Below are 13,799 nucleotides of genomic sequence, written 5' to 3'. Positions count from 1 at the left end.
ATTCCTAACCTTTCTGTAGTCAAGCTTCACTTGAGAAAACATACGGTGCTCCTTACCTCACTAGAATCCGATTTAGCTAGGCTACAGATTTTTTTAAGTTGGGCTTTGGACTGCATCTCACCAATAACATGCTTGCACTCCGCAAATGAGGCTCACCTTGTTGTTCAAAATGTTCCAGGAAAAAAAAAATACACAAGTGCTTTCAAAGCACGGCATATTTTTATTTGACCTTACCTGTCCTTTTGATAAGCTTTCCCATCTATCAGGACCTTGGGGTAGAAGAGAATGTAGCAATTCCATTCTCTCTCGCAATGGCGGAAGTAGCATAGTTGCTCCTACTGACAGAGTCTCAATTACAACCTAAAATTTGAGTAGCGGAAAATACTTTTTCAGTGGGGGAATATAAAAGCATCAACTCAACTGTAACTTTAAAAAATACAGTACATCACACACGATATATCCAAAACACCTGCTTAATTTCATTTACCATCAGAATTCTATCACAATAGCACATTAATCTTTTATTCTGTAAGGCAAAGATACGTGGTACACTGAAGGAGTGAAATGAGACCAACATACTGTCAAAACAATAAAAAATTCTAAGTTGCTATTTCCTGTAAAAGTGCCATCTTAGAAGTTACTCAAGTAAGTTAGTTACTCAATCCACAACATTAACATTTTAGGCTCATTATTACAAGCGATAATAATTAAAATGTTACAAAATAAAAGCAGCTTTCTGAAATTCTCATGCAAACATTCTCCTCTGCTTTCAGACCATAAAACTGATGGTGATTAAATTTTTTAACTTTAATGAGTAAAACTGGTAAGTCAGAATCATGTTCATCAGAGTGCCAAGTTCAGAAAGTCAGAGAAATCTCTAATTACACAGTCAAAGAAAGAGAAGAGAGTAGTGGAATATTCACATGAAAACAAAAAACTGTTACTTACTTCCTGAATTTCATCAGGGACAGAAGAGTCCATCAGTCTGAACAACAAATTTCGAAGAGGACCAGCTTGCCGGCCAAGAATGCTAGTGGCTACACCTCCAGCCAGTGCAAGTGCAAGATGATTAGAAAGCAGCTTCAAACACAGTTTAAGAAAATTGTGATGTTCCCTGTAAAAAACAATACAACCCTGTTAATCTCTCCAATTATTAGCCTTACTCCCTTTCACTTACTTGTGCACTAAGCTTTTAACTCTCATTTGATTTTGCATACCAGAAAGATAAGTAAATTATAACTGGGACTTTAAAGAAACTCCTCTGAAAACCTACTGCCAATTCGCTTAGAAGAACAAAAAGCAAAACCAGAATAGAGAAAAGTGTCTTTGTGGACAATAGTTCCAAGAGGCATTCAGTTTAGAAAAGTAGTCCCATGAATTAGGAGGCAATCCCAACATACACAAATAGACAGACAAATATATTCCTCACATAAAGGAAAAAATAAGCCTTTTAAGAAGTAATAAATGTAATCTTCTCTCAGAAGATTTAGGAGTCCAACAATCGGATTAAAAATGAAGTCAGGATATTAATTTCTAGTCTTCCTAAAAAATAAAACTTCGAAAAACTTTGTAGTAAGTACAAAAGATTCGTAACGATCTTTATTTATAGTGTTTTTCATAAACATCAGTAAGGAAACATTCATGCTTCTGTATTTTATAGCAATATATCTAAAATGTCACCTTTGGTGAAAAGACTCAAATCTGGAAGCTATAATAACAATTACTGATGATTTGTCAAGAGGCTGTTTTAGTCAACATGGCGCTATCAAAGTAGGCTTAGTTTTGTTGCATTTTCTGGAGTACCTTCCAGAAAAGACAAATTTGTGGAAATGCATAAAGGCTCCACAAATCCAAAGCAAGGAAAATGCTTCTTGCATATATATTTCAAACCTAAGTGACATTTCATGTCTATGAATCTCACATTTGTGAGAAGCAGCCTGCATTTTCAAAACTAATGGAATATCTTATACTAAAAATAAAAAAATAAATAAATAAAACCCAACCCACAGAACTGATCATGAAATATCCCAAATTGTCCACTACTAACCTGTCTGTATCAAAAGCAAACTTCTGTAACTGTAATACTACGCCTCTTTACAAAGTTTCATAGACAAATCAGTTCCTGAAAAAAACTGAACTGCCTTTCTCCATTTTATTCATCCAGATGGAAAACAGCTATGCTACTTGACATAACCTGAACAACAGAGTCATATATGACCTTTAAAAAAGCCTTTCATGCATTCTGAATGATGTCTATTTCTCCAGAGGTAATCAGAGACCTTGAGCTGCAAGAAGGAAACAGCCCACCCTCACAAGCTAAAAAACGCTTGTAGAAAAATATCCTAATTCCTTAGACAGTAACAGGGTTTTATCAGAGCATTGATCCCAACTCAAAACGCAATGGCAGCTACACATCTCCTGGTCTGAGCGTCATACATGTGTTAGCCAATAATTGAATGTATGGACTGATGGATTATCACTTGAAGAGGTTTGTTTTGCCTGAGCTTTTCAGTAGATTAGAGTCAGTAAGCATCCACTCAAACTGGTTACAGGAGGAAGAACTTGCAAAGCAGAAATAACGTACAGAAATATTAAATGCATTTCAACTACACAGAGAAATGCATTTTAAAGGATAACTCTGGAAGAAAATATTTAATTCAGTGCATAATTAAAATAAATTCCAGACAGAAGATCCTGCTACATTTGAGGCACTGAAAAGCTCCTGTGCTATACAAACAAACAAACAGCACCTGAAAAAGCAAATAAACCAGACTTATGCTTGTTACAGAAAAGACTAACCAGGACTAAGCCACGCACCACTGCTGTAAAGAAAAAAAATTATAAAAATATATAACATGTATATGCTCTATATACCTTGATGAAGGAAAAGGAAGAGGGGGAATTTCACTGTTAATTTTGTCACAGTAGTGCTCAAGAAAAGAACGAAGATGCGAAAAGGTACTTTCTTCAAGGTCTACGCAATAGGGTCTGTGCCATGCCACAACTTGCCTGGAATCAAACATCAAAATAAGTTAACCACTGAAAATATTCCAACTGCTTTAATAAATTACCAGTTTGAGCACGCTGAGTACACGCTTGACCGAACCAATTTTTTTCCTTAGAAGAAACTAATATGATTGAGGCAGACTAACCTCCTGATCCTTTACGGTATTTTCTGCTCTTTTCTGTAAAGGTCTTTACAAATCAAACGCTCTTACTTATGAACAAAACCACCTACAATGCCATAAACACAAAGCCATATGTATTTAATCTGATTCATGCAAAAGCTGACCAGCACTCACAAAGCTGGTTTTAGTACAAATGTCAGATTATAAAGAGACTTTGATACAAGGTAGGGAGAATTCAAAAGGGGTACCACTTAGTACTATTTGAGTCTCACTATTTTCTTAACTGATTTTTCTAAGACAGCTGCCTTTAAAACAGGGCATTTGAAATTCTTCCTGAATTATCTTCCAAATATTAAAATTTTCTATTCCTTTGTGTTAGTCCATATATAAACTTGAAGTTTACCAGTTCACTTCAATCACTTGCTCATGTCTTCAGTGTAACAAAGTATTATTTCAGTTACTGTACATGAATAACCAAACTATTTATTTAGGTACCCGTTTTTAGTTGAGGTTAACATGTAACCATCCAGAAATTTAAGATGGTTAAATCCACATCAGTAATTCGTCTAAACTTCCCCACTTCCCGAAGTCTTGTGCTTAGTTTACTCCTTGTGACACTAAAGGAAACTAAGCCATAAAAAAATCCTGTCAGAAGCACAAAATAAAAAATAGTGAGTTGTTTCTCCTCCCACTGCCTAACATGTCAATTTTTAGTAAACAGAGGTAATTTTTGTCTAACAGCAGGTAAGAAATCTTCATATACAAAGAACTAATACCCAAATCCTTCGTGCTGCTACATTTTAACTTGTAATCTGTAACAGTCTAAAAAGAAGAAAGGAGGAAAAACAGAAAGAGAAGGAGAGAGAAGAAGAGAGAAGAAAAGACTCTAGAGTCCAAAATATTACAAGCAGGATACTTGAAACACATGACGTGGTTAACACCATCAGGGAAAAGTTACATGTATCCCAAAGTGGAATTGTATAAAAAAATTTTATATCTGTCCCCCAATGTCATTGTTACCTGTCCCTTGGAAGAGCTGTCCAGGCAAGGCTATGGGACGTTCCTGCTGAAATCTGTTGAATTGCAACTCCATCTAAACCACTTACTTTCTTCGGTTTAGTAATGGGACCAGTAGAGTTTCCCTGACCACACTGTCCCATTGAATTGTTACCCCAAGCATAAACTTCATTATCTGTAAACATAAATAAAGTAGAAAACAAACCCTGAGATACAATTGCTTTTGATCAAAAGGAAGATTACGTATTTTTACACCTTATTCTTTTTACCATGAGAAAGTGCCAAACAGTGACTGTCACCAATCGAAATATCAACTATTCTTGTAGCAGCCAGCTCTTCAATAAGCTTGGGTCGGAGAGCAGTTGCCTCTGAAGAGCCACAGCCAAGGCATGCACCGCAGCCCCATGCATAAACCTAGAGCAAACAAACCACAAAATATCAGCACGTCAAATTTGTATTATTGGTGACCACAAACAAACAAAATACCAGATAACCACTTGCATGTTAATTGCAATTACGCTTTCAACAAAACATGCACAGTACTGTCACGACTCTAACGTACATTTCATATAATCTATATTTCTTCCCCCTCAACTACTCGCATCACTGGCCACAGAGCACATCAATGGGGAGGCTGTTGCAAGAAAAGAAACTGCTACAGTAAACTTCAACGCTCTTAATCCATACTTTAAAAACCCTTTGCCTTTGAATCACAGTGGGGCAAGGGTGGGGGCCCAGTTAGGTTATACTGTAGAAATGCTTATTGTATTGCGTGTAAGAGCCAGTAAGGGCCCTTCTCTACCACCTGAACATTTCTCTCCATGCTCTCCTGAGATTTTTCAGATTAGAAATAAAACTTTCAGTTAACACTTGTATTCTACAATACATATACATTTTAAAAAACTATTAAACCACTTAATCACCTGAGTTGGTTAATGCATTAAAAATTAGAAGCATTTCACTGCTTTTTGCTTCCAGAACCCACTTTGCTTCCTGAATCCAATTTGGTTTTGCACTGGTTACTTTTATGAACCTAAAAATAATTCATTTTCTGTGGTTAAGCAAGACTCTTGAAAAATGTACTTTTACACGACTCTTCAGCACATTTTGAATTACTCTACTGCATTATGATCTCAGTACTTTTGTCAATCTAATCAAGATCTTTACTGATATTTAAGTATTAGTTGAATATTTTATCAACAGTCAAAATAATAAATGCTGAAACAATGAACCTACACCATCTTCATCAACTTCCATCATTTGAGTGAAAACTTGTTTTTGCTTACCTGCCCTGTTGATGTCAAGGCAAGTGAAGACTGGCTCCCAGCACAAACTTTTCGAATAAACATTCCTTGCAAGGCTTCTATAACTTTAGGTTTATATACTCTATTTGTATCACCATGACCAAGTTTGCCTACAAAAGGAGGAAATACAAGAAGAAGGTATTTTCAATACATGAACTACAACAATTAGAAGTATCCAAAAAGAGGGTTTTTTGGATTTCCAAAAACATCAGAGTATATTTTTAAAATTAAAACATATTACAATTTTTATAAAACCTATTCTCTTTCAATGGCAATAATTACAGACTTCAGGAAATACATATTTATTATAGTGTATTTAAAAACTGAAATATTAATTCCACATATCAACACTATTCATTTCCTGCTGTTTATTACCAAAGCCTTTCAAGGCACTAAACCTTTTCATATTTGGCAACAAAAGATTAAAAAATTTCTCACTCCTGCTTTACAAAGTGACTTGAAAAAACCCCCAACTTTTCTGCATTTGGTCCTAACAGCTGTGTGCATTTGTGTAAACATTAATATTTTTACTCCCTTATTCCTCCTTTAAGTTTCTCTTGAAAACAGCTATTCATCTCCACAACTTCACCACTTTCAAACAATGACCTCAAAAACAAGGACCGTCACTAGACCATGTCAGTGTGTTGACAGAAAAACATTCCTCAAAAAGAAGGAGAAAAAATAAAATCAAATCTGAAATACATTACAAAGACTGATAATTTATACAAAGGTTATGCTTTGATTCATGTTGTTTTAGCTTTTCTACAACAACATTTTAGTAACACATTATTAATACCCAAAAGCCAATTGTTTAGAATTTACTGAAATAGAAGAGCAATCTCCAATACTCTGTGAAGGTTAAGGTGCCTGTCCTGTTAAAAACAGGGAGACATAGGAGTGGGAACAACTCCATATTCACATGTCAGAGCTGGCTTTCAAATGAAATTCAAATTCCTACCCAGTTCTATTAACTACCAATTTCATTATGAGATTTCTGTAGTCTGCATTTTCCTCTCACCCTAGGCTAGGAAGCAATAATACAGCCATTTTAATCCAAGTTTTAATTTTTATCTAGCAGCACAACCAAATTTAGCTCAATACAGTAACAGTAGAAAATGAATGATTCTGTGTTTGACAAAGCATCTACTGGCAATGAAGCTTAGAAGCCCTTCATTTCTGAGATGGGAGATGTTTCTTCAAGAGGCAGTTTAAATGCAACAGTTTCTACCACATGAATACAGTTATTGCCATATCAGATAAGTCAGTTTATTTGAAAGTTATCAGCAAAGCATTTTTTCCAGAATTGTTAACACATTCATCGAGCTTTCTGCTCTGTGAAACCCCTCATCCTTTGATAATCCATTTTTAAAGTCTGTAATCTTGCAGTTAAAACTTCAAATATTGTTTACATTTTACTAAAATCCTTTGCTTGAACAGCTATCAAATGACAAAAACAACCCAAACCTGCAAGGGGTACCGAGGCTACGAGAGAGATGGAATAAGACAAAAATTACTACCAAAATGTTAGTTTTACCTACCGTTATCTCCTCCTCCAAATGACCATACTGTTCTCCCATCTTTGGACAGAGCTATTGTGTGCGAACTGCCACAGGAAACCTCTCCTACATTGCTAATATCTTTTACTAAAGTTGGAATGTTGCGGCTGTTGCTGTCACCATGACCTAAGGAAAAAAGAAAAATATTTTTTTCTTCTCGTGAAGATTTAAGTTCTGTTTATGGTTTGTAATTTCAGTCAGATTTTGCAAAACCCAAATACATTGTAATTATCACAAATGATAATTTCTGCGCACTTTTTGGAAAGATTTGTAGTAAGGCTTGAAAGAGATCTGTAGTAAGGTTAACAAACGCTCCATTTTTTTAAGACATACTCCAGAACACTTGTTTATACCTTATTGCCACTAAATCATAGGATTATTTTCTACCTAGTTCAAAAGAAATAAAAAGAATTACTAGTACAACTGCCATTAATACTCGTCGATTAGGCAGCTATACTACATAATATTGGGCAGTAGGTAGCCGGAACAGCTTGAGGAAGCTAAAATAAGGGCACACTCTTACTACTGTCAATAACAGCATACATACTGCACAGACAAATAAAACCAGTAAACTGGTTAGTTTTAGGCAGCCACAATTCTAACTGGTCCTTTCTGCAGAAGCCCAGTGCACTACAGTATCACCCACTTAGCCAGTTATTCATGACTGTTTCAAGAACCCTCCCACCATCACTAGATCTGTTTATCTAGAATTCCAGTTTATTTTAAACGTCTACCGTTTACATTTAAGTGGCAGTGGCAATCATATATAGTCTTATGAATGAATAAAGGCAGCTTTTCCTGAAAGGAAAAATTCAAAAAAATTGAATCTTCATAAAATTAACTGCATTAAAATCTTTTTAAGAGTCTCTGCACTGGTTTTAATACAGTTACCTATATACACACATGTGTATGTGTATTTAGAGGGGACAGTAAGAAAACAAGACAAATACATGTGTAGTATCATTACCAGACACGGGAATTCTTCCAAAAGCATCTCATGAAATTTTAGAATTACCTAATCTTCCGAAGTCTCCTTCTCCCCAGGTATATAGCTCTCCATCTTCCGTTACGGCAGCGCTATGTCTGTATCCAGCTGATACACATACAACCACCTGTTTACACACAAAAATAAAAATCAACTTTTTATACAAATTCAACAGGAAGTTTGAAAGCTTCTGAAAGTAAAGTTTTAGAAGCCGTCTACATAAATCAACTTGTTCACTCGTGTGGAGCAAGTACACACATAAATGAATCTTTGCAATCTTTTCTATTTAGTATTTGATAAGTGGAAATTAGTACACAAAGAGACAAGTTTATATATAAAACTGGTCGTGATTTATTTATTAAGCAAATTTAGCATAATGATATCCTAATCTTACAGTAGCAAAAAGCAGCATCAATGGCTGTTTAAAACACCGGCTAAAACATAGACAGATAGGGAAGATAAGGCTTTGTAGGACAATACAAAGCCAATTTTTGAACGAAGCCACTAAAAAGTTGTATACTAACAGTCCTAACGTTACAGCTAACAAAAGCAACCATCTCCTGGAATGTCACCGCAGTTCAGCAAAAGCACATGAGCAAGTTTCACTCTTAAGACTATGAGAAGGTTTACTGACAATGCCACTGTCCAAATCACATGCCTAAAGGCAACCATAAGATTTAGTGCTTTGCCGAAAGCAGATCCAGCTTCAAAGAGAAGTTTAGATAAAACACTGAACTTTTTCTTAAGATCTCACGCATTTCAAATTTAACACATCACAACTGAACAGAACAAAAATAGATGTTCCGCTACACAGAACATACCTTTCCTTGCAGAGGACCCTGAATAAGTTTAGGATATTTCTGAGTTGAACTATTTCCATGTCCCAGTTTTCCATAGTCACCATCACCCCAGCTGAAGACTTCCCCTTCTGTTGTAAATGCTAAAGTGTGACCATCAGATCCTTTTGAAGATGACACTTTTTTAATAGACCTATGAGGTTCAAAAGTCAATTTTTTCAATGTGGACTGATTATTGGAGTCACCCAGTCCGAGTCTCCCATAGCTGCCTTTACCACAGGCTCTAACAGAACCATCCGTAGAAATAACAAAAGTACAATATTGTCCAGCTTCGATCTATAAACAAAAAGGTTAAAATAGTAAAAAAGAAAGATTAGATAAATGTAAAATTCACATATAGGTCTAGAAGTCTGTATTTTTAAACAGAATGTCAGGTTTCTTTACATAACCCTTTCATATAACATGATGTAAAAATTAAGGAGAATTTGGACTTCAGCAAGCAGTAAAATTCAAATTCTTGAAAAAGATTTTGAGTAAATATATTTTCTTAAGGCAAAGGATGTAAATAGTAATTAATCTATTTTATTTATTTGCATCTCTTCTATAGACTACAGAACTCAGGCTGCCTTCAGATCTCCAAGACTCAAAGATGGAAAGGGACAGTCTTTGAAGGCAGCTTAATTTCTTCAGATTAAAAAGACAAAGTAACAGCTCGATAACGCAATGTAGGTTTTGCTTAATTTTAATCAGTACCAAGTAGTGACATTACAGAAATATGCCAAATGCTAAAAATCCACTGCCATTTGAGACTATGCATTTTAATTACATAAACACCAAAGAAGACCAAAAGTTTTTAAGTAAGAACTTGCCTCTATTGGAAAGCTGTCGCAGAGCTGAAGAATGACCTAATAGCAAACCAGCTAACCCTGCAAGAATTTTCTACAGGAATCTTAACACACCAGGAATGCAAAGCAGGTTCAAATCTGAAGCATAAAAGCACTGCATGTTCACGTCATAAAACGGCACAAAGCAAATGGTGGACTGCATGGTGACAGCCCTATTTACTGTGAATTAACTTGTTCATATAGACAAATCCTACAAAGATTGGCAATAAATGTTGAAGAAAAAATTCTTTACCCTAGTAGGAAATCACATAAATATGCCATATGGGTGTATACAGTACTATTTAAAGAGGAACTCATTCATTCAGATCACTCATCCCACTCTTGTGTATTACTGTTTTGTTTAAACAAAGTGTTCTGAATGCACAAACTTGCTCTATGATGCCTGGTCCTGCAGTCCAAAGGCATATAAAATGTATCAGTGATGTCGATAGAAACAGTTTCAGAAAATGTACCTAAATTGTCTGGTGACCAAAAAAATGCTTTTACTTAAGTCAACACTGCAAAAACACAGTAACAGAAAAGCAAACTATTCTATTCTGCCTCACACATCAATAAAAGTGCTCAGTTACAACTGCAGAATCTGTGACTGAGAGCAGAAAGAGCATACTGTATATCGATTTTCACAAAGCTAATTAAAGTTGCTGTGCCAGCAGTCAGCCCACTTTTGACTTTTAAACTAGGCAGCCCTGGTGTGAAAACCACCAATGGAAAAGAAGATTGAATAGTCAAGAATCTTTTTAAACAGTAAAAAAAAAAAAAAACAAAAAAACCAAAAAACCCCTACAGGAAAGCAAATTCATCTCTGCAAATGCATTTCATAGCAAATTAGAGAAGTCAATTGTTCTCATTACATAGGTATTGATCTGTGTGTGCATTGAAAAAGAATGTTTTTTCCAAGCATCAATAAAAGCAGTGAGATACTTTCAGCAAAATATCTTGTGTGCTTAGTTCTGAGCATCACACCTTCATTACAACTTGACACTCAGAGATAAAGTACTATTTTCCAAATTCATACTGTAACTATGAAGCTGTTAAATGCTACATAATATACCACTATAAATGTCACTCACCGTCTGTGCATCAGAAAAACTTGGAGCAAGCTTGGGTTGAAGTATTTTCTCTTGAGTTCCTTCTACCAGTTGATGACTGCTGTTACTACCCCAAACGTACACTTCACAGGTCTCAGAAACAATGGGAGCATCACCTGTTTGAATGCTGTCGGGGCTGGCACATGTTCTTGAATAGTCTGATGCCATTCGACAAACCTATTAAAATGAGAGATTTATTACACAGTAACATTTTCATTTATTTCCAGACAGTCACAACACTTAATGCAACTTTAATTTCCCCTCAATATGATTCTCTGCCTAAAACACAAATCATCCATCACGATATCATTAGTTTGCCCAAATTACTTTGTTTCTCTACATCTTAGTTTTTCACCTTTTTTTGCCTTCCTCTTCTACTCCAGAATAACTCAGCAGAGACTGGACCATACCCACACCAATCAGATGTGTGAGGCGGAAGTAAACCACTACTAGCTTAAAGTCAAGGTTCATTTCAAGACATACCTCTTCAAATAAACACAGAGCTGCCTCGTAAAGAGAACACAAGCCATCAGACGTTCTAGTTGGCTCTCTCCATTGACTTCGATCAGCGGATGATCCCTACAATTTTTAAATATTGTTATTATGAGAAAAATACTTCCATACAGTAACAGTACATCTGTACAAAATACATTAGGGATTTGTTCTTACAGTCAAGCAAAATTAAAAGTTCTTTCTATAAGCATTAGTAAACTACCTTTCTCCCCTGAACTGTGACATCTGCATACACTTCAGGATAACTAAAATGCGACAACTGCTAGTTAAACGTTCTTATTTATTCATTTTCATGAAAACACCTGGGTTTAGCATTAATTTCTCCTAATACTGTTTTGTTCCAAAATGCATGTCACTTTGTTTAATTTAAAGTGATTATTATCTAATTTTAAAATGACTAATCATCATTATTTTTGTGTTTACATATCTTCCACATTTTGCTCTCTCACTTTATATCTAGTCCAAAACCAACAAGTAGTAAAGTTGCCCATCAGGACATTCAATCCAATTCAGATTCTGCTACTGCCATGCTCTTCTCATGGTCCCCTTTAAATTTTTTAGTTTTTTAAATTTATGTTTATTAACAAGCCTCACAAGTCTGAGAGGAGAGAAAAGAACGACCACTCCATGGAAAAAGTCCTTCCCTGTTTCAATCTGAGCATATAAGGCAGAAGCTTGCCGTAGCTTCTGACTGCATATTGTGCAATAATTTCATAGCTTTAAAAAGAATATTCATCTAGGACCAGAAGTAAGCACTCAACATACAAAGCAGTGTGCCATCTTCCAAAGAATTTAGCTTATTTACTTATCACATTAATTTCTGAGCAGTACCAAAAACACTAAACATCTCAAATCTCACTGATTCTCCAAAGATGTATAAGCAGAGGTCCAGAGAGCAGGAATGTCTAATACAAATAACTCTGAATAGGAAACAAGGCATATTGCAAAACTTCGAATCCTAAGCAAATTCAGCAAAGTAAGCCTAAAAAACCAGTTCCATACTTTCTTTTTTGCTATAAACTTAAATGTAAAGTGCAAGTGGATCAAGTAAGTCCTTGATTCTTTTCCTGAAGTTAGAGCATAATGTCAAAAGTGACAACACAGGCATTGCTTTGCTGTTTCATCTCCTTTACCTACAAGGAAATGGGTGCACAGGGAGGAAGAGAAAGAGATGGTGGGTAACAAAGGAAATACTGAAAAAAGTTTTTCACCAAAAACAAAAAAACAACCTTTTTTAACAAATTAAGCGAACTATTCAGCAAACTGGCATTCAGGGTTGAGAAACTATTTAAAGTTAAGAATGCAACTACATTTGCAATGTAGAAAAATCAAAGCTGGTATACCTACCAAAGACCGTCGCATCTGTGTTAATATACTCATAAAGCAATCAAAGCTGATCATCCCTTCTGGACTTTGCAGCAACTTGGTTTTCTCCATGGTGTTTACTACAGCTGAAGCACCTAAAGCCATTTCTATCCATTCGAGAAGATATCGCAAGGAACCTCGTTGGGCAGCCAAACCAAGAAGCAATTCAGAAGCTAATCTACGACCTAAAGTGTCTGCCCCAGAGTTTGGAATTGTTACTCCCTTAAGAAATGTTGTTACTTGTGATAAACAGTCCAACCCCATTGGTGGAATCTTGCTTTCATTTGCTAAAGATAAAGGTGGTAAAGAGCTCACAACTTCTATTGCAGTATGGATAACATCATTGCAAAGACTGAGGCCAGGTCCTGACGCAGGCATCATCCAACTTTGTCTTAGCAGTGCAAATAACAAGCTTAATCCAGTCCGAACCCCCATTTCGATGAGCGCATCTGTACTTGACCTAGGACGTTCACTGACAGAATGCACATCTGTTGATCCAGAACTGCTTTCTGGTGAATGCTGCTGTTGTTTCACCTTACCCTTATCATGATATTTATTAGAAAGTGCATAGAAGACACGCTGCAACACAAGGAGGCGTTTTCGAAGCGCTCCAGCAAACGGAGAGTCTGAGCATACCATCTTCGCCAGTGCCAGCTGGCTGCTAAGAAGGGCATCCAAGTAGTGGTCCTGTTCATCACTAGATAGAGATTCCCGCTCAAAATCTGGTAACTGAGGTCCTTTGAGGCACAGAACCTGCTGGGGCAATGGCACTACTTCTTTATTGCCAACTAACTTAGCGTACAAGATAGAAACTCCCTCCCTTGTTGCAATGGATTCACTGTCTTCTGTGATCCAGGAGCTGTTTAGATGTTCAAGCCATTTCAGCTTCACAGGCGGGACCATAGCTGCCATGGTGGTTTACTCCTTTGCCATTAGTCCTGAAGATGAAAAGAACCATAAATAGGTGAGCAACATTATCTACAGAACTTATTACTGACAGTAAGACAAATCCTAATAATCCTTTAAGAAATCAAGTAGCAAAAGATTAATCACCAAGAATTATCAAAGTTCCACCATTTTACCCATATAAGTGCTGCAACCTGGAATTCAGACCAAATACTAACAGAATAGTTTAGGAGTA

General features: G+C 36.0%; 1 protein-coding gene across 9 annotated transcripts in view; it reads right to left on the bottom strand.

The window, feature by feature from the left end:
* The window catches only part of HERC1 (HECT and RLD domain containing E3 ubiquitin protein ligase family member 1), a 101,909-nt gene that overhangs the window by 69,614 nt on the left and 18,496 nt on the right, over positions 1 to 13,799 (bottom strand). For all 9 annotated transcript variants that reach the window (XM_068410945.1, XM_068410946.1, XM_068410951.1 and 6 more), the window contains exons 2-13: positions 12,641 to 13,596; positions 11,264 to 11,359; positions 10,763 to 10,957; positions 8,812 to 9,123; positions 8,021 to 8,117; positions 6,988 to 7,131; positions 5,432 to 5,559; positions 4,415 to 4,559; positions 4,149 to 4,320; positions 2,875 to 3,009; positions 949 to 1,114; positions 235 to 360 (exon numbers count right to left, since the gene is read on the bottom strand). In XM_068410945.1, coding sequence (XP_068267046.1) covers positions 235 to 360; positions 949 to 1,114; positions 2,875 to 3,009; positions 4,149 to 4,320; positions 4,415 to 4,559; positions 5,432 to 5,559; positions 6,988 to 7,131; positions 8,021 to 8,117; positions 8,812 to 9,123; positions 10,763 to 10,957; positions 11,264 to 11,359; positions 12,641 to 13,570 — 2,646 coding nt within the window. In that variant the 5' untranslated portion in view covers positions 13,571 to 13,596. The remainder of the gene's footprint in view (positions 1 to 234; positions 361 to 948; positions 1,115 to 2,874; positions 3,010 to 4,148; positions 4,321 to 4,414; positions 4,560 to 5,431; positions 5,560 to 6,987; positions 7,132 to 8,020; positions 8,118 to 8,811; positions 9,124 to 10,762; positions 10,958 to 11,263; positions 11,360 to 12,640; positions 13,597 to 13,799) is intronic.

This window comes from Nyctibius grandis, chromosome 11 (assembly GCF_013368605.1).
Source record: "Nyctibius grandis isolate bNycGra1 chromosome 11, bNycGra1.pri, whole genome shotgun sequence".
Lineage (NCBI taxonomy): Eukaryota > Metazoa > Chordata > Aves > Nyctibiiformes > Nyctibiidae > Nyctibius > Nyctibius grandis.
Note: the sequence above shows the minus strand (reverse complement) of the source record. Positions and strands in the feature narration are given on the sequence as shown.